Source organism: Chelonoidis abingdonii, chromosome 3 (assembly GCF_003597395.2).
Source record: "Chelonoidis abingdonii isolate Lonesome George chromosome 3, CheloAbing_2.0, whole genome shotgun sequence".
In the NCBI taxonomy this organism is placed as follows: domain Eukaryota; kingdom Metazoa; phylum Chordata; order Testudines; family Testudinidae; genus Chelonoidis; species Chelonoidis abingdonii.
The window spans coordinates 11,993,535-12,020,363 of record NC_133771.1 but is presented as its reverse complement, the minus strand read 5'-3'; the positions used below and the strand labels follow the sequence as shown (position 1 = coordinate 12,020,363).

The window sequence follows — 26,829 nt, the reverse complement described above, 5'->3', positions numbered from 1 at the left end:
CAGTGGCAAATTTTAGTGGGAAAAGCCTAGAATCAATACAGCTGTAGACACTCATCCTCCAGCTTCCTGCACACAGGTGGACTGAAGCGCTTGTCTGGAGTTACACTGATTTCAATGGAACAGTCACTCCAGGCAGAAGCCTCACTGAAATCAATGCAGGGGCAGTACTCCATCCTCTTGCAAGTAGTTGTGGGACTGGAGCCTGCGTATCTGAATGGCTGCAGAAGGGCAAGACTTTTTTTTTTCTGGATTGCCATCTAGCCCCCTCAAAATTCACAGGAGATGCCTGATTTTTTAGTCTATTCCATGCCCCATAAAACTACCATTAGGATATTAACGCTTCACACATGTGTACTCTGAGCTGGGTGCTGGGTCAGAACACCATGATTTGCGGCTGTCACAGAAATGGCATTGTGATTTTGCAATATCATGGTGTGACTCAGATTCCGTCTCAGATGAAAATAACAAGGATCTTGTGAGTTCTTCCTGTCCAGAGAATGGTGTGTTTCAATGTCACCTTTTCCATACATTGCCAGCACAGAATACACAGGTCTGGAAATATTACTGAAAATGCAATCATCTAAAAGAGATCAAACTTTTGCATAGGGGATGCGAATAGGCTTTCTGCTGCTGGTATCTAAAGCTGAGGATTGCTGATTTTTGTCAGTGACCCATAATAATGTAGATTAGTAAAGGAGGAAAGGCAGCAGGGATAGAGGTTTATAGAGTATTATATTGTGGTATTACACAGGAAGCACAGTTTAAAGTGGGGGTGGCTGCACCCGGGTCAGTGTGTGCCTGCCTGTATGTGACTCTGTGTGTGTTCAGGTGAATGTAACTGTGTGTCTGTCTGAACCTGTGTGTGTTTATGTGATTTGTGTATGTCTCCATGTGACAATGTGTGTATGTGAATGTGACTGTGTGTCTGTGTTAAAATGTGGGGTTTTATGTGATTTTTATGTGTGCGCCTCTAGGTAACATGGTGGGTGTATGCACGTGAATGTGACCATGTTAAATTGCTTGTGTTTATGTGACTGTGTGTCAGGGTCTGTGCATGTGTGTATGTTTTAAAGAGTGTATGGGAATGTGATTCCTGGGTGTCAAGTTATGGGGGAGGGGTCAAAATGTGTGTTTTATGTGCATGTGTGTCAGAGTGTGTTTTGGGGGGGTCAATATATATTTGTGCATGTGAGGGGAAGATTGGTATGCATGTCAGATCTGGCTGTGTGTGTATCAGGGTGTGTGAAGGGGTCACTGTGGGAGAGGGTTGGGCTGGGTGTGTATCAGGAGTGTCAAGGGGATCACTGTTTGTGTGGGGATCAGGCAATGTGTGTATCAGAGGGTGCTGAGGGGCATTGTGTGTGTGTGTGTGTGCAAGATCAGGCTGTATCAACGGGTCACTCTGTGGGGCAGAGACTGGGCTGTGTGTGTGTATCAGTGGTTGTGAAGGGGTCACTATGTTGCAGGGATCAGGCTGTGTGTATCAGAGGTGTGGAGGGGGTCACTGTAGGTGGGGATTGGGCTGTGCATGTGGCAGGGTGTATGGCAGGGTCACTATTTGGGGGGATCAACTGTGTGTGTACCCGGACGTGTGGCGAGATCACTGTGTGTATGTGGGAGATTGGGCTGTGTATCAGGGAGTGTGGAGGGGTCACTGTGTGTGCAGCAGGGAGTGTGGGAGGGTCACTGTGCGGCATGGGGGGGAGATTGGGCTGTGTATCTATCGGGGATGTGGAGAGATCACTGTGTGTAGGGAGATTGAGTTGTGTATCAGCGAGTGTGGAGGGGTCACTGTGTGTGTGGAAGATCAGGCTGTGTATGTACCAAGGGTGTGGAGGGATCACTGTGTGGGGGAGAGATTGGGCTATGTGTGTTTGTCAGTGGGTGTGGAGAAGTCACTGTGTTGCAGGGATTGGGCTGTGCGTGTACCAGGAACTGTGGGGTAAGTCACTGTGTGTGTACCGGGAGCTGTGAAAGGGTCATTGTGTGGGGGAATCAGGCTGTGTGTGTACCAGTCTGCTGGGGAGGGAAGGATTGGGCTGTGTGTGTACCAGGCGGTATGAGGAGGTCACTGAGTGTGGACCAGGTGTAGGGCATTGTGCATATACCAGGGGGAAGGAGGGCTCACTCTGGGGGGCATTGTACTGTGTGTGTACTAGGGTGTGTGGGGGAGGGAGTCAGTGTGCATACCAGGCAGCGTGTGGGGGTCAGTGTGTGTACCGTGGTTTGCGTGTTCAGGGCAATCAGTGTCTGTAGCAGGCAGTGGGAGAGGGATCAGTGTATAGTAGGCATTGGAGGGGGGTCTCACGGGAGAGAGGGCTAGTTTGTGTGTGAGATCAGTGTGTACCAGGCAGTTGGGAAGTTTTACTGGGAGGAGGAGATCAGTACCAGGCAGCGGGAGGTCTCACTGTGTGTGTGTGGGGTCTATGTGTACAAGGGGTAGTCTCACTAAAAGGGCCAGTGTGTGTGTGGCCGGGGGGGGGGGGGGGAAGGAGTCAGTGTGTATCTGGCGGTGGGAGAGGGGTCTTACTGGGGGGATGGGGGTCATTGTGAAAACCAGGCGGGGGATCACTGGGGAGTCAATGGAGTGGGAAGGGGGTCACCATGTACCAGGCAGTGGAGGACTCACTGGGTGTTATGTGTTATGTGTGTCACTGCGTACCAGGCAATGGGGGGTCACTGTGTACCAGGCGGTGGGAGCTCAATTGGGCAGTGGTTGGGGTCACTGTGTACCAGGCAATGGCGGGGTCACTGGGGGTTAGTGAGGGGTCAGTATTATGATTGGGCAGTGAGGTTGGAATTGAGGGTCACTGTGTACCAGGCCAGTGGCGGGGGTCACTGGAGTTAGTGGGAGATAATATTGAATAGCGCAGTGAAGGTTGGGTTCTGGGGACGACGGTCATAAGTCAGTGGTGGGGCTACTGCAAAAGCTTGGGGCGTGAGGCTTACTTTGAGTTGTGTGGGTTCACACCAGAAAGCGGCTGGGCGGTGGGGGGGGGCCTCACTGGGCAGTTGGGGGTCACTGTGTACCAGGCGGGTGGGGGCTCAACTGGGCAGTGGGGGGGGTCACTGTGTACCAGGCGGCCGGTGGGGGGCGTTCGGGGCATGCGGGTGCCGCCCTCCTGCAATGCCGGGTCCCGGCCCGGGCTGACGCAGAACCGGCCGGCCAGGTGCCGAGCGAAGCTGCCGGGAAGGCGGCGCAGCGGCAGCCGCGGGGGCAGGGCTTGCGCGGGGCAGGGGCTCCCCGTCAGCCCCCGGCCCCGCCCGCCTGCAGGCAAGCCCGGCAGGAGATGCGCAGCCCGGCCGGCCGGCGGCTCCATCCCGGGCACCCCAGGGCCGCGGCTGCCGCTGCCGCGCTCCAGGATCGCAGGGAGCTGCTGCTGCTGGAGGAAGCGCGGTGAGTCTGCAGCGACACCGATCCCGGGCTGGGCCCACAGGGCGCGGGGCAGCAGCACCGCCCAGTCTGGGAGGTCCCATGGGCCCCCTGCACAGAAATAGATGGGCACCCTCCGTGCACCCCTCCCCAGAGATGAGCACACCCTTGCACAGATATAGATAGGCACCCCCCACGTGGCTCCCCAGAGATGGGCACCCCCATGTACCCCTCCCCCAAAGATGGGCTTCCCTGCACAGAAGTAGATGGGCACCCCCCATATATCCTCCCCAGAGATGAGCACCCCATGGCACTGAAATAGATGGGCATCCATTGTGTGTCACCCCCCCCAGAGATGGGCACACCCCTGCACAGATATAGATGGGCACCCCCATGTGGCTCTCCAGAGATGGGCACCCCTATGTGCCCCTCCCCCAGAGATGGGCACCCCATGGCACAGAAATACATGAACACCACTTGTGTGTCCCCCCCCAGAGATGGGCACCCCCAGAGCGGCACACAGACAGCACCACTGTCTGCCCCCGCCTCAGTTAGGGCCCAGATGCTGCCCTTCTACACCAACATAGATCCATACTATTGTGCTCCACGCCCACTCAGCTGAGCACCTAGAGGGAACACCCCTCATACACCCAAAGGATAGATAAGTACTTCTGTGCATCCCAGAGATGGACATCTTTTCAGTTGGGCACCTTTTTCACACCCACAGAAATAGCTGGGTCTGTACTATGCTCCACACGGTGTTGATCCTGGTGGCGGTGTGAAAGGAAGAATGGTCCAGTGGTTAGGGCATAAACCTGGGAGGCTTTCAGATCCCTGGGCCAAAACCAACAGCCCTTGTGTAACACTGACAGACCTCAGTCGTCATCGAACTTGAGACCTCTGAAGCTTAGTGCATGAACTAAAAGCCAGCTGGCTGTTAGCTAAGGCTGTAGAGCAGAGACATTTTCTCTCTATCTCTAAGCGGTCTTGGTGCCACTAGATGGGATAGAACCCCACAGGAGATGTATGGGTTACATACTTCCCCTAGCTGAGGAAGCGCGTCTCAAGCTTCAAAGATTTCCTAGTTGAAATTACAGAGAAACCCTCGCTTGAAACTGCTACAGACGCTGGTCATTGGTGGATGGGATTGAACCTGGGACCTCAGTGTGAGCCTCTACTGCATGAGCTAAAATCCATCTGTTTGTTTGCTAAGGCTGTGGAGCAGACTCATTGTATCTCTCTCTTTAAATGGTCTCGGTGCCACTTGATGTGTGGATTACTCTTGCTCAAAGCTTTTGATTAACAGCTGAGTAAGGACCTGAGAATTTGGCTCACTATTAGTACATCAGCTGGTCACATTTCTGATCTGCCTTTAGCAAGATGCACTATTTTGTTTGTGTCTTTTCTGGAATGTGTTGTTTTACATCACACACAGTTGCGAGGTGTGTATTAGCTGTGGGCCTGATTCAAAGCACACTGAAATCAAACAATGTGAGTCTTTCCATTGATTTCAGTGACCTTTGGATCTAGGGTGACCATATAGCGAGTGTGAAAAACTGGGACAGAGGGTGTGTGGGGGGTAATAGGAGTCTATATCAGAAAAAGCCCCAAATATCAGGACTGTCCCTATAAGATCAGGGCCTTTGTTGCTTCTATATTTCATTAGTATTTGGAAAAGAAGAACCCTGCACTTAAGGGAAAGTGAGCCCGAATTTGCTTTTTCCTTCGGCCACTTTCTCTGCCTTTGTATGTAAGCAAGGGAATGGTTCTGCTATTGTGGGGAACTTTCCTGGCTTCTGCACCACCCCGGTGAAGTGGGCTAGCGGAAGGATCTGAGTCCTTGCTCCCACTTCCTTTACCCAGAGGCCTCCCTGCCCTTGAGGACTCCCCTTGCACTCTCCTGTCTGGCAGAGTCCTCGTAACCCCTATAAGGCTGGGCCCAGGATTCCTGGGGGGCTTGACCCCCAGCCCTGCTGTGGTCACCTGGGACAGGGGCTAGGGTGTTCCCACTCCGGGGTACTCTCTCTGCACTGATCATTACATATGATTTAAAACAATACAGTTTATTTAATTAACAATTAGTTTAAAAAGGAATATGGAAAATGGGAAAGGTTGAAAGAAACACATCACCCTGCTCTGTGGCAGGGAACATCACAAACAGTGTCTCTGGAATGTCAGGGCAGTTCACAGTCTGTTTCTTGTAAGTCCCAGGCCTCCTTCTCAGGCCTTGGCTGTGCTGCAGGGGTGCTGTGGGTTTGACACTTGCTCTGGTGGTGACCACATGTCTCAGGTTCTAGGTGGCAGGACCCTTCTTCCCAGCGTTACCCCCGCCCTGTCAGGGTTCCGATCCCCCTCCAAGTCTGGCCTGCAGAGCCTTTTGGCTGAGGCATCTCCCTGTGCTGGGCCCACTGCCCAGGGTCCCCTCGCTTTCCCCAGCTGCTCACTGCAGCCAGCTCCAGACCAGTTTAGTTAGGCTCACTCAAGAGAAGTTAACTTGAGGGTAAATAACTTGAATTAACTCTGCAGTGAAAGCATAACCTGAGTTTACAGACCACAGTTTGAGAACCACAGCTTGCACTTCTACCTCGACCAATTAAGATTTAAAACAGGGGTGGGCAAACTTTTTGGCGTGGGGGCCACATCGGGGTTCTGAAAACAAACAGCCTGGCCCCTGCCCCATAACCAGCCCCTCCCACTTCCCGCCCACTGACTGCCCCCCTCAGAACTTCTGACCCATCCAACCCCTCCTGCTCCTTGTCCCCTGATTGCCCCCTCCTAGGATCCACCGCCCCTAACTGCCCCTCCAGGACCTCACCCCCATCCAGCCCACCCTGTTCACTGTCCCCTGACTGTCTCAACCCCTATCCACACCCCCGCCCCCTGACAGGCCCCCCAGGACTCCCATGCCTATCCAATCCACCCTGTTCCCCATCCCCTGACCACCTCCCCCCAAACCTCCGCCTCATCTAACCATCCCCTGCTCCCTTTTCCCTGATTGCCCCTGGGACTCCCTGCCCCTTATCCAACCCCCCAGCTCCCTGCCCTCTTACCATGCCGCTCAGAGCAGCAGGCCTGGCAACTGCACCACCCAGCTGGAGCCAGCCATGCCGCCGCGCTGCCCGGCAGGAGCTCGCAACCCTGCCACCCAGAGCGTTGGCGGCACGGCGAGCTGAGGCTGTGGGGGAGGGGGAACAGTGGGGAAGGGGCTGGTGGTGAGCCGGCTGGGCAGGAGGGTCCCACGGGCCGGATGTAGCCCAGGGGCTGCAGTTTGCCCACCTCTGATTTAACATGTGTTTGAGTTACATGGCAATCTGACAAATCCTCCTGCACTCTCCGCTTCTGAAAAGGTGCAGCTGTGATTCATATTGCTGATCTAATGGATTGTCAGCAGTAGATTTAAGATCTATTCCTATCTCTGCCACCATCTCGTAAAGTGACTTGGACCGCTCACTTAACCTCTGTGTGCCTTAGTTTACCCATCTGTAAACGGAGGCAGTAACCCTCACCAGCCTTTGTGACGTACTTTGCCGAAAAAGAGCTCTAGGCACACACAAAGTATCATTAGCCATGAAAACATGGTTGCTGGGTTTGAAAAAAGGCTGCTTACCAGTACTGTACAATTATGGAAAACACAATACAAGGTAAATGTGGTGTTGGTTGCTCTGTAGCAAGTATTACTTATTTTCTGTGTACTGTACTCCCCTTTTCATTTCTAACAAGGCTACCTGTCTAGAGGGCAGCTGCTGGTCAGTGCAGCATGTTACAGACATGGCATGCATGCTGTGCCATCTCTTGGAGACATCACTCTTGTTCCTTCTTGTTTGATTGTTTCCCTAAATCTAATGTAAAAAAATAATTCAGGCTGAAAGTATATGGTTACCTCTTTGTATATGGGAGAGAAACATAACAGTGGATTATATAAATAGGTTGTGCTCCGGCTTTAGCATTAAGGGACAGTGTGAATTTATCCAGATGTTGTCTAACAATTCCTAGAAACACAGAGAAAAATCAAGCCAAACCACAAAAACATTCTTTCTTTACTCCTGTTTGCTGCTAAGGGTGTTTCCCACCAACCCCATGTGTTTGCAAGAACGTTCAGACTCTAAAAATATCCTATGCATCGTTTATTATTATTTAATGTTTCCACTGAGGCTGTGCCCAATGGCTTCGATCGGGATCAGGGCCCCTTTGCCTTAGGTGCTCTGCAGACACAGACATATGCGCCCTATCTCGAAGAGTTTACAGTCCAATTGCAACACTGCAAACAACAGAGGGGGGAAAATGTGGGAGGATGAGGGTAACAATGAGATCATGTGGTTGCAGAAGCAGCTATGTGCACAACTTGATGTTTCTGAATAATTTACAGGGTTTAGCTATAGCTGTGTCAGGAACCCTCTCCCAGCAACCTTTACTGGCGCTTTAATTATAGTGTTCACAATTGCGCAATAAATTCCCCAAGAGTTATAAGTCCCTGTGAAGAGTTTCTAAGCCAGGGCTTCTTTCCCTGGGGTTGTGACTCTTGAGGGGGTAGTGTCACAAACAGGTGTCAGGGCGTTGTGATCACTTTGTCCTTTTCATATTGCAAAATGGGAAGGGGCTCCTTGCTAGATTGGAGGAGGGTGGGGGATGGAGGTAGTAGTATGTAAATGAGACCTGATATGGAAAATATCCGCAGTTCTAGGCAATTAGGGTAGGACTGAGAACATCTCACTGGTTGGGTTGCCAGTTTTGGTGGGAGGTATACCTGGAGGTTTCACCACATACGTAATCTTTAATTAAAAATGAGTCTTCAATTCCTGGAGACTCCAGGATAATCCTGGAGGGTTGGAAACTTTACTCACGGGTGTCACATTCTCTGCTTACAGGCGTGTCTGATGATAAGTGTGATGTGTGTACATTTTTTTCTAGTGACTGTGGCACCAGAATTCATAGCCTTAAAAGTATTTCTGTGCATTTGTCTTTGTGGTGATGACAGGTTTATAGCAAAATAATCAGTCCAGCAGGACGTGCTGTGGGAAATCTTCTTAGCAAGCACCCTGTTGCTTTTCACATTGGTCTCACAGTTTCGTTTTGTTTGTTTGGCATGCTGCAGATAGTCACCCGATCACAAAAATCCCACCCAGAATTTAAGTGTAATGCAGTTAGGAGCACAGTTCACGCAGTGCAGCACACTTGTAAACCCGCTCTGGTCTGGGTAACAGAGCTAAGAGCACTTTTTTAGCTCTCATCAAATGACCTCTCTGAGGGCCTGATCTGGCAAACTCTTGTGTGGCTAGGCCTTGCCCACATGAGTCATCTCCACAAAGTCAATGGATCTACCTGTGTGAGAAAGCGTTTGCTGGACTGATTCCTGAGTCTGCATCTATAGTAGCAAACCCCTCTACAATACCCCTCCAGCAGAATAGCACCTCTTACTCCCATACAGGGGTATTAGTCCTGTACTGATTCAGGAAGAAGGTTACCTGGTCAACAGGCCTTGAATCTACAGTGAGGAAAATGGACAGATGGAGGGTATCCAAAGAGTCAGGAGCTGTCTTCTAAAATGTTCTTATAACTCCCAGGCCTAGGAGGGTAGTTCCTAACTGTGGTTGCTCAAGTGTATCTGTGACGGTTCACGCTCGTTGTTACTGATTCCCATGACTCACCTCCGCCATAGCAACAGTTAACAATGCTGAGTCTGCACTCTAATTTTGCTTACACCTGGTGGAATATATATCCATAACGGACCTTGGTCTGCTTCATTTCCACGGTGTGCCAGCCCAACCACTGGCTGACGCTGAAGGTGCATGGCATCGTCCAGGGGGATAAGGGCAGTGGTGATGATCTCTTGCAAACTACTTTGCAGGCTATATATGTGCATCGGCTCTGAAATGCAGCCACCTCTGGGGTACGTAGTAACACTGCACAATGATTTTGGACAGGAGGTGAAGAAGGATCCTATCTTCTATATTGAAACTACAGTTTGGGAAGGCAGAAAATGACTTCATTTGGAATTTCGTTAGGACTACACCCCATACTGTACAAATGAGTGATAGTGTCTTGCGACAGAAAGATTCTGGCCAAAGTTTTCAATTTTAGATACATAAAATGAAGCAACTAAATCCGTAGCCCGCATTTCAGAGGTGCTGAGCAAGTTAGGAGTTACTCTGAGAGCTCTGTATCTCTGCAAATCAGGCCACGTATTTAGGTGTCTAACTTAAGGTAGCCAGGGTTAAAACTGTGTGACATAGTGACTCCCCAGGGCACAGAGGGCAGAGTCAGCAGTCAGGATTTAACCTCAGTTCCTGGCTCACAGCCATGAATGAGTTCAATCTACTTACCTGTTCTTGTCCCCCAGGCACCAAAAAACCCCATGAAGAATTCTCCAGCACATCTAATCTTGGCAGGACTTTTCAAACTGCCTTTCCCTGTGTTAGAGCTCCATGATCATTGATGTTTTTGTCTGGTGATGCCCTTGCACGGTTTTGTCATAACTCACCCTCATCCAAGGCCCTAGTACTCTGTTTGTTGTACCAGATGCACAACTCTCATTTGCTGGAGACAACACAACTGAGACAATGCAGTGTTGGTATTGAGAAGTACATGACTCAGCACAGCTGAGCTGGCTGCTAGCTCAGCCTGCCTCCAGGCCAGAAAACTGCGAGACCTGACTTTCCAGTGACTGTCCCAGGATATAAATGGTGACTCTAGCTCTTGTTGTTTTTGATGGCTAATCTCAGTAAATTGTGAGGGACCAATTCCCAATACCCAATACAAATCCTGCCTTCAGCTTCCTGTATTCAGCTCCCTTTGGAGCCGTACATTTGTGTGTCTGAGGGCAGAATTAGGCCCATTTTCTTCTTTTTAGTAACCTTCTGCAGACTTGCTCTAGTCTTTTCTCTTGCACCTTCTCTCTCTCCATCACTTCCTGCTCCCTCCTTCACCTCTTCACTTCACACAGTTTTGTCGCTATTGGTGCAAGAGCCTTCTCCTCTGCAGCTCTGCCCTTTGTAATAGCCTCCCTGTCCTGTTCTGTCTCATTGAGCTATCTTTTCAGGGTTTAGACGCTTCCACCTTGTGTTCTATGTACTGTTTGAGTTCACAGCCCACAGGCTGAACACAGAACAGCAGCCCATGCCTCCTAAGCAGCAAATCTAAGCAGATGCACAGGACATGGGAGTTGCCATAAGATTCTGTAGTACCCATTCCAGTTCCACACACCTCAGGCTGAATGCATTGTGCTACAGATGCTATGGCTGGAGATATTATAAAGTCAGATTTGAGGAGCTTTGCCCTGGTTAACACACCTTTCCTTTTGAAACCTCCAGGCCAAAATGTTCCAACGTGGGTGCCTGCGATTAGGCATCTAAATCCATCACTGAGGCCCCTGAGCAAAAGCAGCCTGATTTTCAGAGCTGCTAAGCACCTGCAGGGTAGGATTTGTGGGGCCAGCAAACTCTGGAAACCCGACTACTTTAATATGGGTGCCCCACAGCCCCCACATTAGAGCATTTTGGCCCAAGCAAGTTTTAAAGCTTATGAAATGTGCCTATTTACGTCCTTCCCCTCTCATCTGAGAGATCCAGTAGTGAAGGTGGTTGCCTTCTAGTAGAAACCAGATTGGAGCCACCAACTCACTATGGAGAACCAAGTAAACAGCAGGTCAAAATAGCTTTTGGTCTCTGCCTAGTCTGGGTTTGAAGGAGTGACCTGTAGGTAAAAGGTTCTACAACCCAATTCCAGTGTCCTGACCCATTCAGTCCCTCACTTGGGTGAGTGCTTTGAATGTGTCTTTTGACTGATAGAAATCAGGTGGCGTTTGGGAGAAATCCTGGCCCCACTGAAATAAGTGGCAAGGCTCCCACTGACTTCAGTGGGTCCTGTATTGCCCCTTTGTGTAGAAATAAAAATATCTGTTTAATATATGATGTAATAACAGCACTTTGAGCACCTTCTGTCCAAGGATTTCAAAGCACACACACAAGGATGTGCCAGTAAAGTTGGTAGGTATTATTAGCCCTGTTTTATAGATTCACAAACCGAGACACGGAGAAGTTAAGAAACGTATTCCCAATTGTGCCCTCTAATGTTGGTGCTTTGATTGTTGGATGCTCAGCGTGAGACTGCTAGGTTTTTGTTTTTACAGAAGTGCTGGGCTCCTGAAGTTCCTGTCTGTGAGAGGTGCGAGTGCTCAGCATGTCTGACAACTGAAGCCTAGATGATCAAAATATCACTGTATCCTTTACTGCCACCTGTTAGACCTTGGGTGAAATTCATCCCTGGTGTAAATTCATTGAATCTGCCCTCTTATATGTTACTACGCGGACAGTGCAAACACAGAAACTGATTCTGACCTCAGCTACGTGAGTGTAAATCCAGAATAATTCAAGTGAAGTCTGGATTTGCACAGGTGTAGCTGAGATCAGCATCTGTCCCTTAGTTATCTGAATGCCCAGCACTCACCACCGTCAAGCTGTAGCAGTTGCCAGGAAATGTGGAGGTGACAGGTTTATGCACCACAGGAAAAGGAAGTGGCGACTGAGAGTACAGGGAGCCACTAACAGCAAGTATGTGATGTTCTCTCTGTTTTGCAGCCAAGGGCAATAGTGGTTCCCAGGGGTCACATGGGTTAGGGCTGGGAAATATTTACAGTCGTCTAGGCTGCTCATTTCAAAATAAGTTCCATTTCTCCCCCCGCGCCAGCTATTTGCTTCTAGATTAAGTTACTTCTACGACTGTAGAGGAGCGAGTTTGTTCTAAGGCGATTTGACTGGGGAGTGCAAATGGGCAGTGGGCCTGATTAGAAATGCAGAGCAGTGAATGGAAAGACTCCTGGTTCAGTGGACTCTGGATCAAGTCCATTGTGAGTGCATTTCTCACTGCATCTTTTCAAGCTCAGCTCAGTCGATACCCAAAGACATGATCATCTGGTGGCCGTTTGGTGGGAGGTGGTGCTCTCAGTCTAGTTCCTAGTGGATGCCTTTCAGGGTGAGATGCAGGGGGGCTCCTCACTTGAGAAAGCCCCATCATTGTTGGGGAGTGTCTAGCCCAAGGAACTGGCAGCAGGTCTCCCCCAACTGGTCTTCACTGCTGAGAAAGGGCAGTTTCTTTCTGATCACTGTCGCAGAGAAGCCAAAGATGGCCAGCACCTTGAACTGCAAGCGGAAGCCAGTGCAGAGATTCAGTCACCAGAGCTATGTTCTCCTAGGGTATGTCTACACTGCAGCGTAAGCCCAGGATTAGTGGGACTGGAGTCAGCTAACCTGTGTTGGGAACCTTGGGACTTGAGCATCTACATTGTATTTAAACCCTGCGTTATGGATTTTCTAACCTGTGCTCAAACCTAGGGCTCTGGCATCTGCAGTGCAAGACCCAAGTCAAAGTAACCACATCCCAGAGACCACAGCGCTCCTTCCCTCCATGTTGCCGCTCTAGACTGTGGTGCACTGTGGGAAAACTTTATTGTCTGCCCTGCATGTTACAGGTTCGCTCTCCTTTGCAAATTCAGGAGGCTCTCTGATAATATGCTTGCAGATCAGTGGTCAGAAGAGAATAGGTTAACGTTGGTCCGAGCTGCTGCCCTTTGCCAAGGAGTGGGGGCTTCCGTTTTCAATAGAGTGGATTGCAGATTGTTGGGATAGAAAGGACTAAGGAAGTTGTCCCATGGAATTGTGGGATACTTGCGTGTGACTCCTGGGACCTGAGTCAAATGCGGCTGCGGCTACACTGCAAAGCAATAGGGCTCGGAACCTGTTTCCCAGCTCGACTTGAGCTCGGACCCTCCAGCCCTGCAGGGTTCCGGGACTGGGTAAGCACAATTGCAGTGTGGACATAAGGGGGTTGAGCTTTGAGCCTGGGCTCAAGCACGGGTTTACGCTGCAGTATAGACATACCCCTTGTGACCTGCCTCACTCAGCCATTAAGCAACTGTATTCAGCATCCGCTAGTGCCCTAGCAGGACTATCAGGGTCATCTCAGTTCAAGAACATTATACTTGTTGAGCTTGGAAATGACAGCCACATGTGTAGCTGTGGTGTGGCCCACATTAAAGAGGGATGGTCACAACTTCTGGCCAGCTACAGATAGTAGGAATGAAAGGAAGCAGCGGCCCTCACTGCTATCTGGGCAGCCATGGCTCCAACAGGGACAGAGGCCAATATCTGTCATGACGACAGGTAGACATAACCCTTCAACTTCCATTCTTCTACACACTGCCACCAAGCACTAAGCATATCTTGTGCAGGTTTGATCACTCCCTCTCAGCTCCCAGTCTCAGCCGGATAGTGGGAAGGTAATGAACCAGCAGAACCTGGCTTTAATTCAAAGGAGACGTAGAGCTGAGTGTCAGCTAATAAAACTGTGCCCCTTTGTTTTTGCAGTCCCCCTTAGTGGCTTCACATACACATCAAACGGGAGGGATAGCAAGACGGAAGGCAGAGTTTCTTTGGGGAGAAGGAATTCTGGAGCTAGTCAGGGAGAAAACTTTTATGACAAATTCCTAAATTGTTTTGTGTGTAGGCTTCAAAATGGGCCCACTTTGCATTTTTAACAAACTTTTGGCAACATTTTTGTGAATTGAAATTATCAAAATTTTACATTTACCGAAAACCTTGTTTTGTAAATGAAAAGTTTCCATAATGACGTTTGATAAAGATGCCCATGAAAAATGCTTCAGAAAATTTCACAATTAGCTAACATTGATAGTTTTTGCAAAAATATTTTGATTTTTAAAAATGGCCCCTTTTCAGCTCAAAAACTTTGTACTTCAAAGAATGTCAACAACTTCTAATGATTTTGCTGAAGGGCCACCCCATCTATCTTCACAAGAGCCGGCAAGCAAGTCAACAAAACCTTATAGCCATGGCACTGGAACCTTGCCATAAGTGGCAAGCATGCTTTTAGCACTGCATAAATAGTAATGACCTGGGCATTTGCTAGGGGGAGATCATTCACCATTGCTATAGTAATGTTATAGAGAATCATGGTCTTTCTTAAACAAGAGACATTTTTTAAAGAAAACAATTGCAAATACAGATACAAACAGACTTCCATGCAACTCCAGTTCCAGCTTTGTCACCGTTGTTTAGGCAGGTACCACACAAAGACTTCTAGTGACTGAATAACATACTGCAAGTAGACATACCAGAGCAGTACAATCTCTATCTCTTAGTTCTGAGGCCAAAGTGATGGGGAAATAGAGAATTGTCACATAGCATCAGATTTTCCTCATTCAAACCTCCCCTCTAGACTTAGACCAAAAGTAAAGGTCTGGAAACAGTTTGGGTTTGCTAACTCTTTTAAACCTGTTTTGTGGCATTAATAAAAGGGAGAAAGGATCATTTCTCCTTAAATTTGCACATTTTACTGGACTTGTAATGACACAACTTGGCTGTGGTCCCCTCAGTCTTTCCCTTTTCTCAGATCCTAAACAAATGACACTTAGTTGCTGCTGTTTGGGAACAGCCAAAATAATTGAATCCCCCAGAGGGCGGGATGAGGACAGATTCTGAACTAGACGCCCTACAAATGAATGCAGCTTTCAGCTGAGACTACACCCCAGCAAAAGGGAGAGAATAGAAGCTCTGTGAAAGGGAAACAGCCAGTGCTGGCCTTGGATTTCTTTTCTCTGTAACATTAATTGCATGTTGCTTTGTTCACCACATGACTGCTGGAAATTACCAACTTGTTCCTGCTCACATGGGCTCTGTTTAAAATAAGCCACCTAGGAGATTCTTAACTTAGGGTTGTCTATCCAGGTTTCAAGTGTGTTTCTTGTGATTTTTTTCTTTCATGCCAGGATATTATTGTAAAAATGTCTAGCCGTGGTTTATCCCTTTAAACACTAGCGCTTTCCAGACTGTTAGCTACATGATTGCTTGGAGTGTCAGTCTGTCTGTCTATCATCAGCTAAGCGTTTGCAGGTATACTTGAAGCCAATGGGTGCCTGAGGGCTCAACACTTTTGAAAAGCAGGCCCTGTCTAGATTCTGGATGGCTTACACTTTGACACATGCCGTACTAACTGTAGCCAGTACTAGTCTAGTACAGATGCTGGCTGTCTGGATAGTACCAAAAGTTGCAGAGACCTCTCTGGATGACCTCTGTGACTTGCAGTGCCAAAGGGATGTAACAGGTGTGACCAGGGACCCAGGGTTGTGTCGTCTACATGAACATGCTTGTACCCAGCTGGCCTGACCTGGTACTAACCTCTCTGCACAGTCTTCCCCAGCCTTTGAGCAGAATGGGAAAGGAGCCTTGCATAGGCTGAACCAGGCTTCAGGACCGCACAATCATGTTGCTTTGGCCTGTTTGCAGGAGAAGAGGTCATCACACCCGTGTCTGTCTAATCCATCTGCTTAGCTAGATTTGTATATTGCGCCCACCAGCATACTGTCTGATCAACTAGGTGCTAGCCACCATCTGGCTCCTCTTATGTCAGTGCCACAGCGGTCAATTGAGCGTTGGTTAACTTGAACTCTCAACCAGAGCCCCAGTGCCATCCTCTGACCCCAGTGCAGGTGGCTGCAGTGATCCAGCCAGGAGGTTTGCGTCCCAAGCCCTTCGGATAAACAGGTCTGTATTGTGTAGAGCCAGGTCTGCAGGCTCCAAAGGGTTAATGAGGGCCTTGGGTGTTGTCACTCAACTAGCGGTACCCATTCCATCCTCCCTGTTGCGGTATGAGCTGTGCTCACTGGTAGTCTGGCGATTACCACCCAGCTTTCACTTTTCCGTGGTGGGGCTGAATTCTTGGCTGCTGTTTGCTTAAAGGAGAGATGGGAAAAGGTTAGCATGGTGCTTTGGTTACACACCATCTCCCTTGGAATGGGCCAGTGAGCATCCCCCAAGCAGTGATTCCACAGAAGAGAGGCTGATGATATGTTGAAAGGTGAGTACCAAGTGCCTGCATGTGGAAGCTACAGCTGTTGCAGGAAGTTGTTACACAACTGCCTCTCCATGTGGCTTGGCCCTCAGTGATTTGTGTGCTGTGACTGCCTCTCTCCCCCTGACCATGAAGGCCAGCTGATGTGCTCGAGCACCCAGTCCCCAGGTTTAAACATCAGGGGCCTGGTGCAGGACATTCCCAGCAGGCAACCCTCGCCTCTGGACCTTGCTGGGGACAATCGATGCTGAATTGTGAGCTTGGAGGGTGCCACTGGGATGGAAATCCAATCTGGGGCTTGAACGGCCCTCACCTTGCTCTAATTCAGAGTCATCTGAGCCCTGAGGCAGTGTTACAGCTCCAGAACCCTAGTGCGGGGAGGAGCGTGTTTGGCTGCTCCCTGCAAGTGGGAATGGAGGGCACTGAGGGAGGGTGAAATGCTTCAGTTGAGTTTTCAGCATCAAAACTCAATAATAATTAAAAAGGGGGGAGTGCAAGGTTAGGGTGTGTAACCAGCTGGTGTGCAGAGTGCAGCACAGGGTCAGTGCTCATGCAGGGGCGTAATGCAAAACCCACAGGCTGTTTGATTGTCAGCTAGAGACACCAGGCAATGGGATCTCTGCATTACAATAGAGATCATCCTCTCTGCAAGATGTGTGGTCGTGTTTTCCTTCCAGAGAGTTATTTTTATTGTTACTGGTATTTGTACTGGAGTAGCCCCAAAGTGGGAGTACAAGGAACCAATGACACACTATGCTGGGAGCAGTCGATATCCCATAAATGCCATGTAGAAAACCTCTGCCACATTTGTGATATTACGGGTTTTATTGTGCCCTTACCGCACAGTCCTGCTTTGGGGTCCGTGCAGAGCTGCACCCCAGTGTGATCTGTGGGAGGGATTGTTCCTGAAGTGGGCAGGTGGGAAGGTAATTGCTGGTATGGCCTTGAGGTGCAGCACATGCTCATTGCGCTCTGTGGTCTGATGTGCTGGGTGGGCCAATGAGGGAAGCAAGGCCCTGCAGTAGCCATCGCCCATTGGAGGGTCAAGAGCTATTGCAGGTAGGATGACCAGACAGCAAGTGTGAAAAATCAGGACATGGGTTGGGGGTAATAGGTATCTATATAAGGAAAAGACCCCAAAATCGGGACTGTCTTTATAAAATCAGGACATCTGGTCACCCTAACTGCAGGCATAGTCTTGTGCAACCCCAGCACTGCCGTGGTGAAATTCCCCCCTGTGTGGAGGCCAGGCCAGATTGAGGCCTTAACTCCCACCTCAAGCTCTAGTGCGGAGGCCTAAGTGGTACCGAGGCCTTTTGCTGCCCCTGCACAGGAGCGAGCGTCAGACACAGCAGTGCAAGGAGAGGCAGCTGCTTTGCACTCTCCCCCCACTCAGGGCCCAAGACAGCCTTGCTGTAGTGGGAGTTTTTCAGGACCTAGTGTGAGAAGTCTGGACCAGGTCCTGACAGGTGCTGAGCTGAACGTCAGTGGGAATTGTGGGTGCCTAGCAGCTTCTAGGATCAGGCCCTTTATGAGTATCCAAGGCATCAGGAGACAAATTACTCTGAGTTCTGCTTAGCATTTTCAACTCACTCCCCCTCTGGCCCCTCCTTCCCCATGATGCTTTGCTTCTCCTCGCTGTTTGCTAGCGATGACAGCACCGTGCCAGGCAGCGCTAGCCGGGTGCTGCTGCTTCCTGTGGGAGAGAAGCACTGGTCTGGCTCCAATCTCCGCACCTTCCCTGATGCAGCTGAGTTCAGGTCAATCATCCTTCGGGATAGGAGGGAAAGTTAAAGCTAAATGGGGAAGGGATCTGAATAGCGAGAGCCAGATCCTCCAGTCTATTAGAGCTTCTTTGCACCCTTCTGGTAGACGGAGCCACTGGAGGGTTTTCATTCTGCAGGGGGATCCTCTGGTGGCAGCCACTGAACTGGCCCTTCCTGGCTGCCGACACAGGGGGCATGGCTGGAGAAAAAGGGATGTGGCTGGTGCATCCTTCTGCCATGACGATCTGCGGCTGCCAGGACAGCAACATGGGCAGCCAGCATAAAACAGAGCAGCCCTGAAGCTGCTCCTTCTTCCTGCAGGGAATGGCCCAGCACTCACATAACTCCAGATTTGGGGGACAGGGAGGGGGAATGGGACCCAAATGTGGCTTAAAACCCTTTTGCGTTGCCCTTCCTGAGCTGCACCAAATGCTGCTCAGTCACAGGCCAGGATCTGGACCACAATGTTCACAGGAGAAACAGCGCAGCAGCGGGTGACAACAGCAGCCCTGCACAACACAGTTGTCATGGCCTCAGCATATAGGAGGAGTCTTGCATGTGAACCCTTCTGAGCCCTAATAAACCAGTTCTTTCAATATCTTGCCAAGACAGCGGCCCTTAGTGAGGGCACTGTCCAAAAGAGCTTTCATGCTTCCGGCTTTTTTTTTTTTTTTTGTCATAGCCCTGTTTAAAACAAAAAAACGAAAAGAACTTTGTAAATTTCCCCTTCTGAAGTGACTGAAGGGGACTGAGTCAAACTCACCAGACAAGTTCCCCGTTGCCAGACATGGCAGATGACAGCCCCACGAGGCGTTATTTTCAGAAAGCAAAAGAACTGGGTGCTCTACCAGAAACTCTTTCGCAATCGTAACGGCGGTGACCAGTGCCTGCTGGAAGCAGGAAATTCCACCCAGATCTCTATTTGCGGACTGGTTAGGTTGTTGGGGGAAGTGGGAAAAGCCAGGTCACTGCAAAATCAGGCTCAGAACCTTCATTTCTGGCTCTTCTAGGGACTTTTTTGGTTCAGGAGCGTTGGCCTCAAATGTGGATCTCCTCCTGTGGTGATTGCCATCTCCTGGCCTTCTCTCTCTTTGTGTTTGAGTGAAGTAGCTTTGGGAGGATTCCATACCAGATAATACAATGAGTCCAACAAGCCCTATATCCCATCTCTGGCAATAGCCAGTATCTGTTGCTTCAGAGAAAGGAGAAAATAGTTCAGGGGTGGGCAAACTTTTTGGCCTGAGGGCCACATCTGGGTGTGGAAATTGTATGGCGGGTCATGAATGCTCACGAAATTGGGGGTTGGCGTGTAGGAGAGCTCCAGCTGGGGGTGCAGGCTCTGTGGTAGGTCCAGAAATGAGGAGTTCAGCAGGAAGGGGCTCCAGGCTGGGGCAGGGGGCTGGGAGGTGGGGGACAGGTGAGGGCTCCAGCTGGGGGTGCAGGCTCTGGGGTATCACTGGGGATGAGGTTTGGGGTGCAGGTGATGCTCCGGGCTGGGACAAGAAGTTCAGATGGCAGGAGGGGGATCAGGGCTGGGGCAGGGCTGGGGCATGGGAGGGGGTCAGGGTCCAGGTGGCGCTTACCTCAAGCAACTCTCAGAAGCAGTGGCATGTCCTCCCTCTGCTCCTACACAGAGGTACTACAGGCAGCTCTGCACGCTGCCCACCCGCAGGCACAGCCCCTACAGCTCCCATTGGCCATGTTTCCCAGCCAATGGAGCTGCAGGGTGGCACTTGGATAGGGGCAGTGTGCAGAGCTCCTTGGCTGCCTCTACGTATGGGAGCTGGAGGGGGCATGCCAACTCTTCCAGGAACTGTGCAGAGCGGGGCAATCCCCGACTCTGGAGCGCCGAATGGGGCAAGCCTGGACCCTGCTCCTCGGCAGGACCTCAAGGGCCACATTAAAATGTCTGAAGGGCCAGATGTGGCCCCCGGGCCGTAGTTCACCCACCCTTGAAATAGTTCATGCCCCCAAACCATACACTCCTCTGAGTTACTTATATATGAACCACCTCCACGACGGAGCAGGTTTAAAACAAAAGGAGTTCTTCTTCACACAGTGCACAGTCAACTTGCCTGAGGGGTGTGAAGGCTGGGACTATAACAGCGTTATAAAAGAGAACTGGATAAATTCATGGTGTTAAGTCAATAATGGCTTATTAGCCAGGATGAGTAAGGAATGGTGTCCCTAGCCTCTGTTCATCAGAGGATGGAGATGGGTGGCAGGAGAGAGATCACTTGATCATTGCCTGTTAGCTTCACTCCCTCTGGGGTTCCTGGCACTGGCCACTGTCGGTAGACAGATACTGAGCTAGATGGACCTTTGGTCTGACCCAGTATGGCCATTCTTATGTTCTTAGGAGTGCATGTCCACTAAGGAGATAGACACTGACCCTGCAAACATAGATACACACACTTCTCTTTATCTGGGGAATAGGAGTTCTGTAATGAGATCAATGGAAGTACTCAGATGCATAAAGCACAAGCATAAGTAGGTGTTTGCAGGATCGGGTCCATAGCTTGTCATTATTGTTTGTATTACATTAGTACCCAGAGTTGTAATAGTAAATGCTAAACTAAAAGCGTTTTGGAAAGGAAATTAACCCTTAGGCTTCAGGGTTTCGGCCAAGTTCTAAGAGATTAAGATGAGACCTTCATGGGGGCAGGTTACCCTCCATCTGCCTACTGTGGGGTTTTTACACCTTCCTCTGAGGCATCTGGTGCTGGCCACAGTCAGAGACAGGAGACTGGATTAGATGAACCATGGGTCTGATCCAGTCTAACAATACCTGTGTTTCTAGAGGCACCAGTTTAGAGATGAGGATGTCACTGTTCTAGACACTGTACAGACCTATAACAAAGAGATGGTCCCTGGCCCAGAGAGCTTAGGGGCTGTCTACATTGTAATAAAAAATCTGCGGCTCAGAGCCTGGATCAATAAACTTGGGCTTGCGTGGCTCAGGCTATGGGGCTAAAAACTGCAGGATAGACATCTGAGCTCGGGCTGGAGCCTGGGCTCTGAGATCCTGCAAGGCAGGAGGGCATCAGAGCCCAACCTCCAGCCTCAGTCTGAAGCCCAGATGTCTACACTGTCATTTTTAACCCACAGTCTGAGCACTGCGAGTTCGAGACATCTGATTTGGACCAGTCGCAGCCAGGATACAAGTCCTTTGTTGTAATGTAGCCATGCCCTTAGAGTCTAAGAATAAAACGGGAGACGAAAGGTGGACACAACAAACCGATGGGGAAAATTGTCTCGTTACCTGGTGCACACGCCTCATTGCTGATTGTGGCTCTTTGGGGGCAAGGACCGTCTCTCTGTTATGGGTTTGCACAGCGCCTGTGGCAATGCACTTAGTAAGCCCATTCTGAGTATAACAGAGAGCGGTCATAGCACAGCTGCCTGGCCATAACTGAGGGCATCATAGGCATTGCTGCAGAGGGGAGTTTTAAGGAAAGATTTGAAAGTGGCTTTGCGGGTTTTTACAGGGAGCTCTTCCCATGCAGTATAGCCCTTCACTTCCAGACAGCAGGGAAAAGGCTGAGGACTAAGACTGTGCCTTGTAGGCACAGCTCTGCAATGGGTGCTGTGTGGAGCTGCATCACCTCCCAGGGAGCCTCAGGTGGCATTGCATTTCAGGGAGGTACGCTGTGCTGCTTCCCAGCTTGCAGGACGAGTGGGTCTGTTCCACCACCCCTTAGGAGGGTGCTACCTGTGCAGCCCTCTGTGGCAGGGCATAGTAGTGCTTGGGTTGCTATAGACCTCACAATTTCATGGTGCAAGTTTCCATCTGCTGCAGAAATGTGTCTGGAGCTCCCAGGCCTTGCGAGTGGTTGGGGAGCTCTGACCCTCTCCCAACCACACACCACCCCAGTGCCTCGGAGCTTAGCAATGGTGGTTGCCAGGGAACAGAGCAATCTGGTGCAAGAATGCCAGACACTGGTGGCTGTTTGTAGGGGCCAGGAAGGCCAGCCCACTGGGGCTTGTGAGACTCAGGTTATATGTAAGAACATAAGAACAGCCATACTGGGTCAGACCAATGGTTCATCTGGCCCAGTATCCTGTCCTGTGGCAGTAGCGAATGCCAGATGCTTCAGAGGGAATGAACAGAACAGGGCAATTATTGAGTGATCAAACCCCTGTTGTCCAGCTTCTGGTAGTCAGAGGTTTAGAGACACGTAGAGCATGAGGTTGCGTCCCTGACCTTGGCTAATAGCCACTGATTGACCTATCCTCCATTAACTTATCTAGTTCTTTTTTGAACCCAATTACACTTTTGGCCTTCACACCATCCCCTGGCAATGGTTGCATAGGTTGATTGTGCGTTGTGAGAAGAACTACTTCCTTATGTTTGTTTTAAACTCACTGCCTGTTCATTTCATTGGGTCACCCTTGGTTCTTTTGTTATGTGATGAGATAAATAACACTTCCCTGTTCACTTTCTCCACAGCACTCATGATTTTATAGCCCTCTCTCGTATCCCCCTTTACTCATCTTTTTTTCTAAGCTGAACAGTTCCACTCTTTTAAATTTCTCCTATACAGAAGCTGTTCCATACCCCTAAACATTTTTCTTGCCCTTCTCGGTACTTTTTCCAATTCTAGTATCTCTTTTTGAGATGGGGACGCCAAAACTGCACCCAGTATTCAAGATGTGGGCATATCATGGATTTAGATAGCGGCATTATGATCTTTTCTGTCTTATTACATATCCCTTGCCTAATGATTCCCAACATTCTGTTTGCTTTTTTGACTACTGCTGCACATGGAATGGATGTTTTCAGAGAACTAGCCATAGTGATACCAAGATCTCTTTTTTGAGTGATATCAGCTAATTTAGACCCCCTCATTGTATACGTACAGTTGGGATTATATTTTCTAACGTGCGTTACTTTGCATTTATCAGCACTGAATCTCATCTGCCATTTTGTTCCACAGTAGGGATATAAAATGTTAACCGGTTAACCGGTAAGCATCAGTCTTATCGGTTAACCTGCCTTAGGTGTTAACCTCCGGGCCGGCCAGCCGGCCCCAGTGGCCCTGTGCCGGCTGGAGCAGCCCCAGCCATGCCTGCCCCAGCCAGAGCAGTCCTGGTCCCACCTGTGCCGGCCGGCCCTTTAACCAGTTAACTGTTTACACAAAATATTTTTTAATCATTTAAACAATTAACTTTTTAAACGATATTTAGATCTCTGTTCCCCAGTCACCCAGTTTTGTGAGCTCCCTTTGTAACTCTTTGCAGTCAGCTTTGGATTCAACTATCTTGAGTAATTTTGTATCATCGGCAAACTTTGCCACCTGACTGTTCACCCCCTTTTGCGGATCATTTACTAATAGGTTGAACAGCACAGGTCCCAATACAGATTCTTGGCAGAACCCTGCTATTTATCTCTCTCCTTTGTGAAAACTGGCCATGTATTCGTATCCTTTGTTTCCTATCTTTGATACAGTTACTGATCCATGAGAGGACCTTTCCTCTTATCCCTGACTGCTTAGTTTGCTTAAAAGCCTTTGAGGGCCCCTGTCAAAGACTTTCTGCACATCCAAGTATGCGTCTCCCCAAGCCTGACTGACTGGATCTTAAAACACTTGGAGCCACCTGGCTGCGTTTCAAAGCAAATCCTAGAAAGAGGAGAAGGAATTGGCAAGGCTAAGCACTCGCAGCATCAGATCACCATTGTTTCTTGAAAACAGCATCTTCTCTTTGGCTGCTCCTTACTTCAGAGCTTCCCTTGACCTGCAACTGCTTAACTGCTGCCAGTGAAGGGAGAGTTCTCGTCTGGAATGTCACCTGAACCAGCTGCTTGTGCCGTAGTGGAGAAGGGTCTGGCTCCATCTGGGGGATCCCAGTGCTCCCCATCCAGGAAGAGGTGTGCATTTGGTTTGGAAGTTAAGTGGCTCAGCCTGCATCAATAATTTATAATTACAGCAGCACCTTATATATGTGTACTCTGCATACTAAGCCCAGGCTCTGACTCAATTTTGAGCTCAACCTCCACTTCTGTCCACACCCAAATCAGTCGACTCGGTCAGCAAGCACTCAGAACCCAGATCCTGTGATCCTGCTGTGACTTGGGTCCAAGCCCTGTCATTTTGCAGTGTGGAGGCAGATCAAGCCACAAAGCTGAATCAGACGGTCTGTGAATGCAGGCTTCAACAGACCCAGGCTTAGTGAGCTGTGTAGACGCACTGCTAAAGGCCCCCCACTAAGACTGGGACCTCCCGGCCTTGGGAACTCAGGCTCTGTTCAGCTCTCATGCTGTGCTTCATGGTACCGCAGCACCCACGGGGGAAATCCGTTGCACTTTGCAAGCTCAAAGCATGGTGTGGGCCTTTGCTTGCTGTTGTGCAGTGACTCTCCCAATAATTAGGGCAAAACCTCCCAGATCCAACCACACCCAGAGCACCCCTCTGCCCTGAGCAGCTTGGCCTGGGGAGGGGGAGAATCCTGCTGTTCTCGTCACTGGCCACTAGAGGCTGCTGTGCCCCTCTGGCTGCTTCTGTAACCCTCCCTCACTGCGCCCCCTGCTGGCTTCCCCAGGCTGGCAGGCAGAGCAGCAGGTGATGCTCAAGCCTTTCCCCTTTCCTCAGGTGGGGGAGAGGAGGAGGTGATGGAGAGAGAGGAGGGACCAGACTGAGGGAGAGAGACCTGACAGGAGACTAAGAGGAGAAGCAGCCCTGTTGGGGCGATTGGCCTTTGTCTCTCATCTCCTGTGTTTCCCCTACTCTCTTCTGCTGCCACCCTCCTGGTGGGGTGGGGGATGCACAGCAGAGAGAGAGCAATGGAGGAGATGTCTCAGGAGTGGTTATTTCCTAGGAGGAGACCAGCCGGCTGGGCTCCTCCAATCTCAGTGGATGGGGGATGGCAGATCTCAGACTTCCCCCTCAGATGATGACAAAGGGATGGAATCCAGGGGCTGCTTGTTATTTGTTATCCTGGGTGCTTGGCGCTGTAGGAGCCAGCAGGATCAGGACAGTCCTGTCCACGGAGCTGTGGCCCATTACTTCAGGCTGTGTTTTGGCCTGTTAGGTTGTGTAGAACCCCAACTGAGCACAGGCTTTTGCATGGCCGATACCCTCCTGTTAGCTGTGCCCAGCACACACCCTGGGATTTTGTGACTCACATTCCCTGGCTCCATCCCAGCTTTATTCTACTGTTCACTGCTCCCATTTCTCTCCTCACTGCAGGGCAAGGGATTGGCTTTACCCATCTGCGGACTCCCTTGTGCCGTGGGGAGCATGATGACGGCCATCCTGGAGCGTATCAGCACCTTGTCTGTCAGTGGGCAGCAGCTCCGCCGCCTCCCCAGACTCCTGGAGGAAGGCTTCCCCAAGATGCCCTGCACCGTCAAAGAATCCGATGTGCCCCAGCTCTTCCGGGAGCCATACATCCAGACGGGGTACCGCCCCGTCGGCCAGGAGTGGCGCTATTACTTCTTCAGCCTGTTCCAGAAGCACAACGAGGTGGTCAACGTCTGGACTCACCTGCTGGCGGCCTTGGCTGTGTCGCTGAGGTTCAAGGCCTTTGCAGAAGCAGAGGAGCTGTCCTTGGACATCTCATCCTGGCCTTTGTTCATCTTCGTGCTGTCCTCCCTCACCTACCTAACCTGCAGCCTCTTAGCCCACCTACTGCAATCCAAGTCAGAGCTGTCTCACTACACCTTCTACTTCGTGGACTACGTCGGGGTCAGCGTCTATCAATACGGCAGCGCCCTGGCCCATTTCTACTACAGCTCGGACCAAGCCTGGTACGACAGATTCTGGCTCTTCTTCCTCCCCGCGGCTGCCTTCTGCGGCTGGCTCTCTTGTGCTGGCTGCTGCTATGCCAAGTACCGGTACCGGCGCCCCTATCCCCTCATGCGAAAGATATGTCAGGTGATCCCAGCAGGGCTGGCGTTCGTCTTGGACATCAGCCCAGTTGCACACCGGGTGGTCAAGTGCCACTTGGGGGGCTGCGAAGAGCAGGCTGCCTGGTACCACACCTTCCAGATACTGTTCTTTCTAATCAGCGCTTACTTCTTCTCCTGTCCAGTCCCCGAGAAGTATTTCCCGGGCTCCTGTGATATAATCGGCCACGCCCATCAGATCTTCCACATGTTCTTGGCCCTTTGCACGCTCTCGCAGCTGGAGGCCATCTTCCTGGATTACAAGATGAGGCAGGAGATTTTCCGGAGTAGACATGGACCCCTCTCCATCTACCTGTCCTGTGCCTCTTTCTTTGGCCTGGTGGCCTGTAGTGCCGTCACGGCTCACTTCCTTCAGTGCAGGATCAAAGCGGTGCTGGCTAAAAGAGACTCCTGAGAGACCATTGCAAAGACTAGAGAGACACTGACTGGCTGATACCAATTCGGTGGAAACCAGCGAAGGATCATTTATAGAGATATAACAAATTGGTTTGTTTGCATAACAGTTTGCCTAATTTATAACTGAGGGATGGGTCGCAGGCTGGAGTCACTCTATGAGAGCCCTTCTGTCTAAAGTGTTTTTACTTGAGTGGCTGCCCCTTGCAATGCAGGGTGTTTTTTTTAAGCCTGATTGGGGCACTTAACAAGGATGCTTGGATTAGGCGGAAGTTTCTAGTTTGTTCCACGCTAGTAAATCTGCAGGGAATATTACATTGAATATCAGGAAAACCTGAGGGTCATTAAACTGTAAAGCAGTCTCCTAGGGGAAGCACATGGCTAGAGTAATTTAAGACTTTACAAAGCACAGGAGACTGTGCATTGTGGATCAGTCCTGCACCGGCAGGGAACATGGACAAGATGACCTACTAGGTCTTTTCCATCTCTGCTATACGAGGGCTTGATCCTGCTCCCATTTAAGTCAATATCAA

General features: G+C 50.2%; 1 protein-coding gene across 1 annotated transcript; it reads left to right on the top strand.

Annotated features, from left to right (window-relative positions):
- Positions 1-3,327: 3,327 nt before the first annotated feature.
- On the top strand, positions 3,328-26,299 carry PAQR8 (progestin and adipoQ receptor family member 8). The gene is made up of 2 exons (XM_032796699.2): positions 3,328-3,397; positions 25,185-26,299. Exon 2 carries the CDS (start codon positions 25,236-25,238, stop codon positions 26,295-26,297), a length of 1,062 nt encoding a protein of 353 aa, XP_032652590.1. The 5' UTR covers positions 3,328-3,397; positions 25,185-25,235; the 3' UTR covers positions 26,298-26,299.
- The last annotated feature ends 530 nt before the right edge of the window (positions 26,300-26,829 follow it).

Bases quoted from the DNA above. Each gene is read 5' to 3' on its own strand.
- PAQR8 (XM_032796699.2), top strand. From the start codon at position 25,236: ATGATGACGGCCATCCTGGAGCGTATCAGCACCTTGTCTGTCAGTGGG.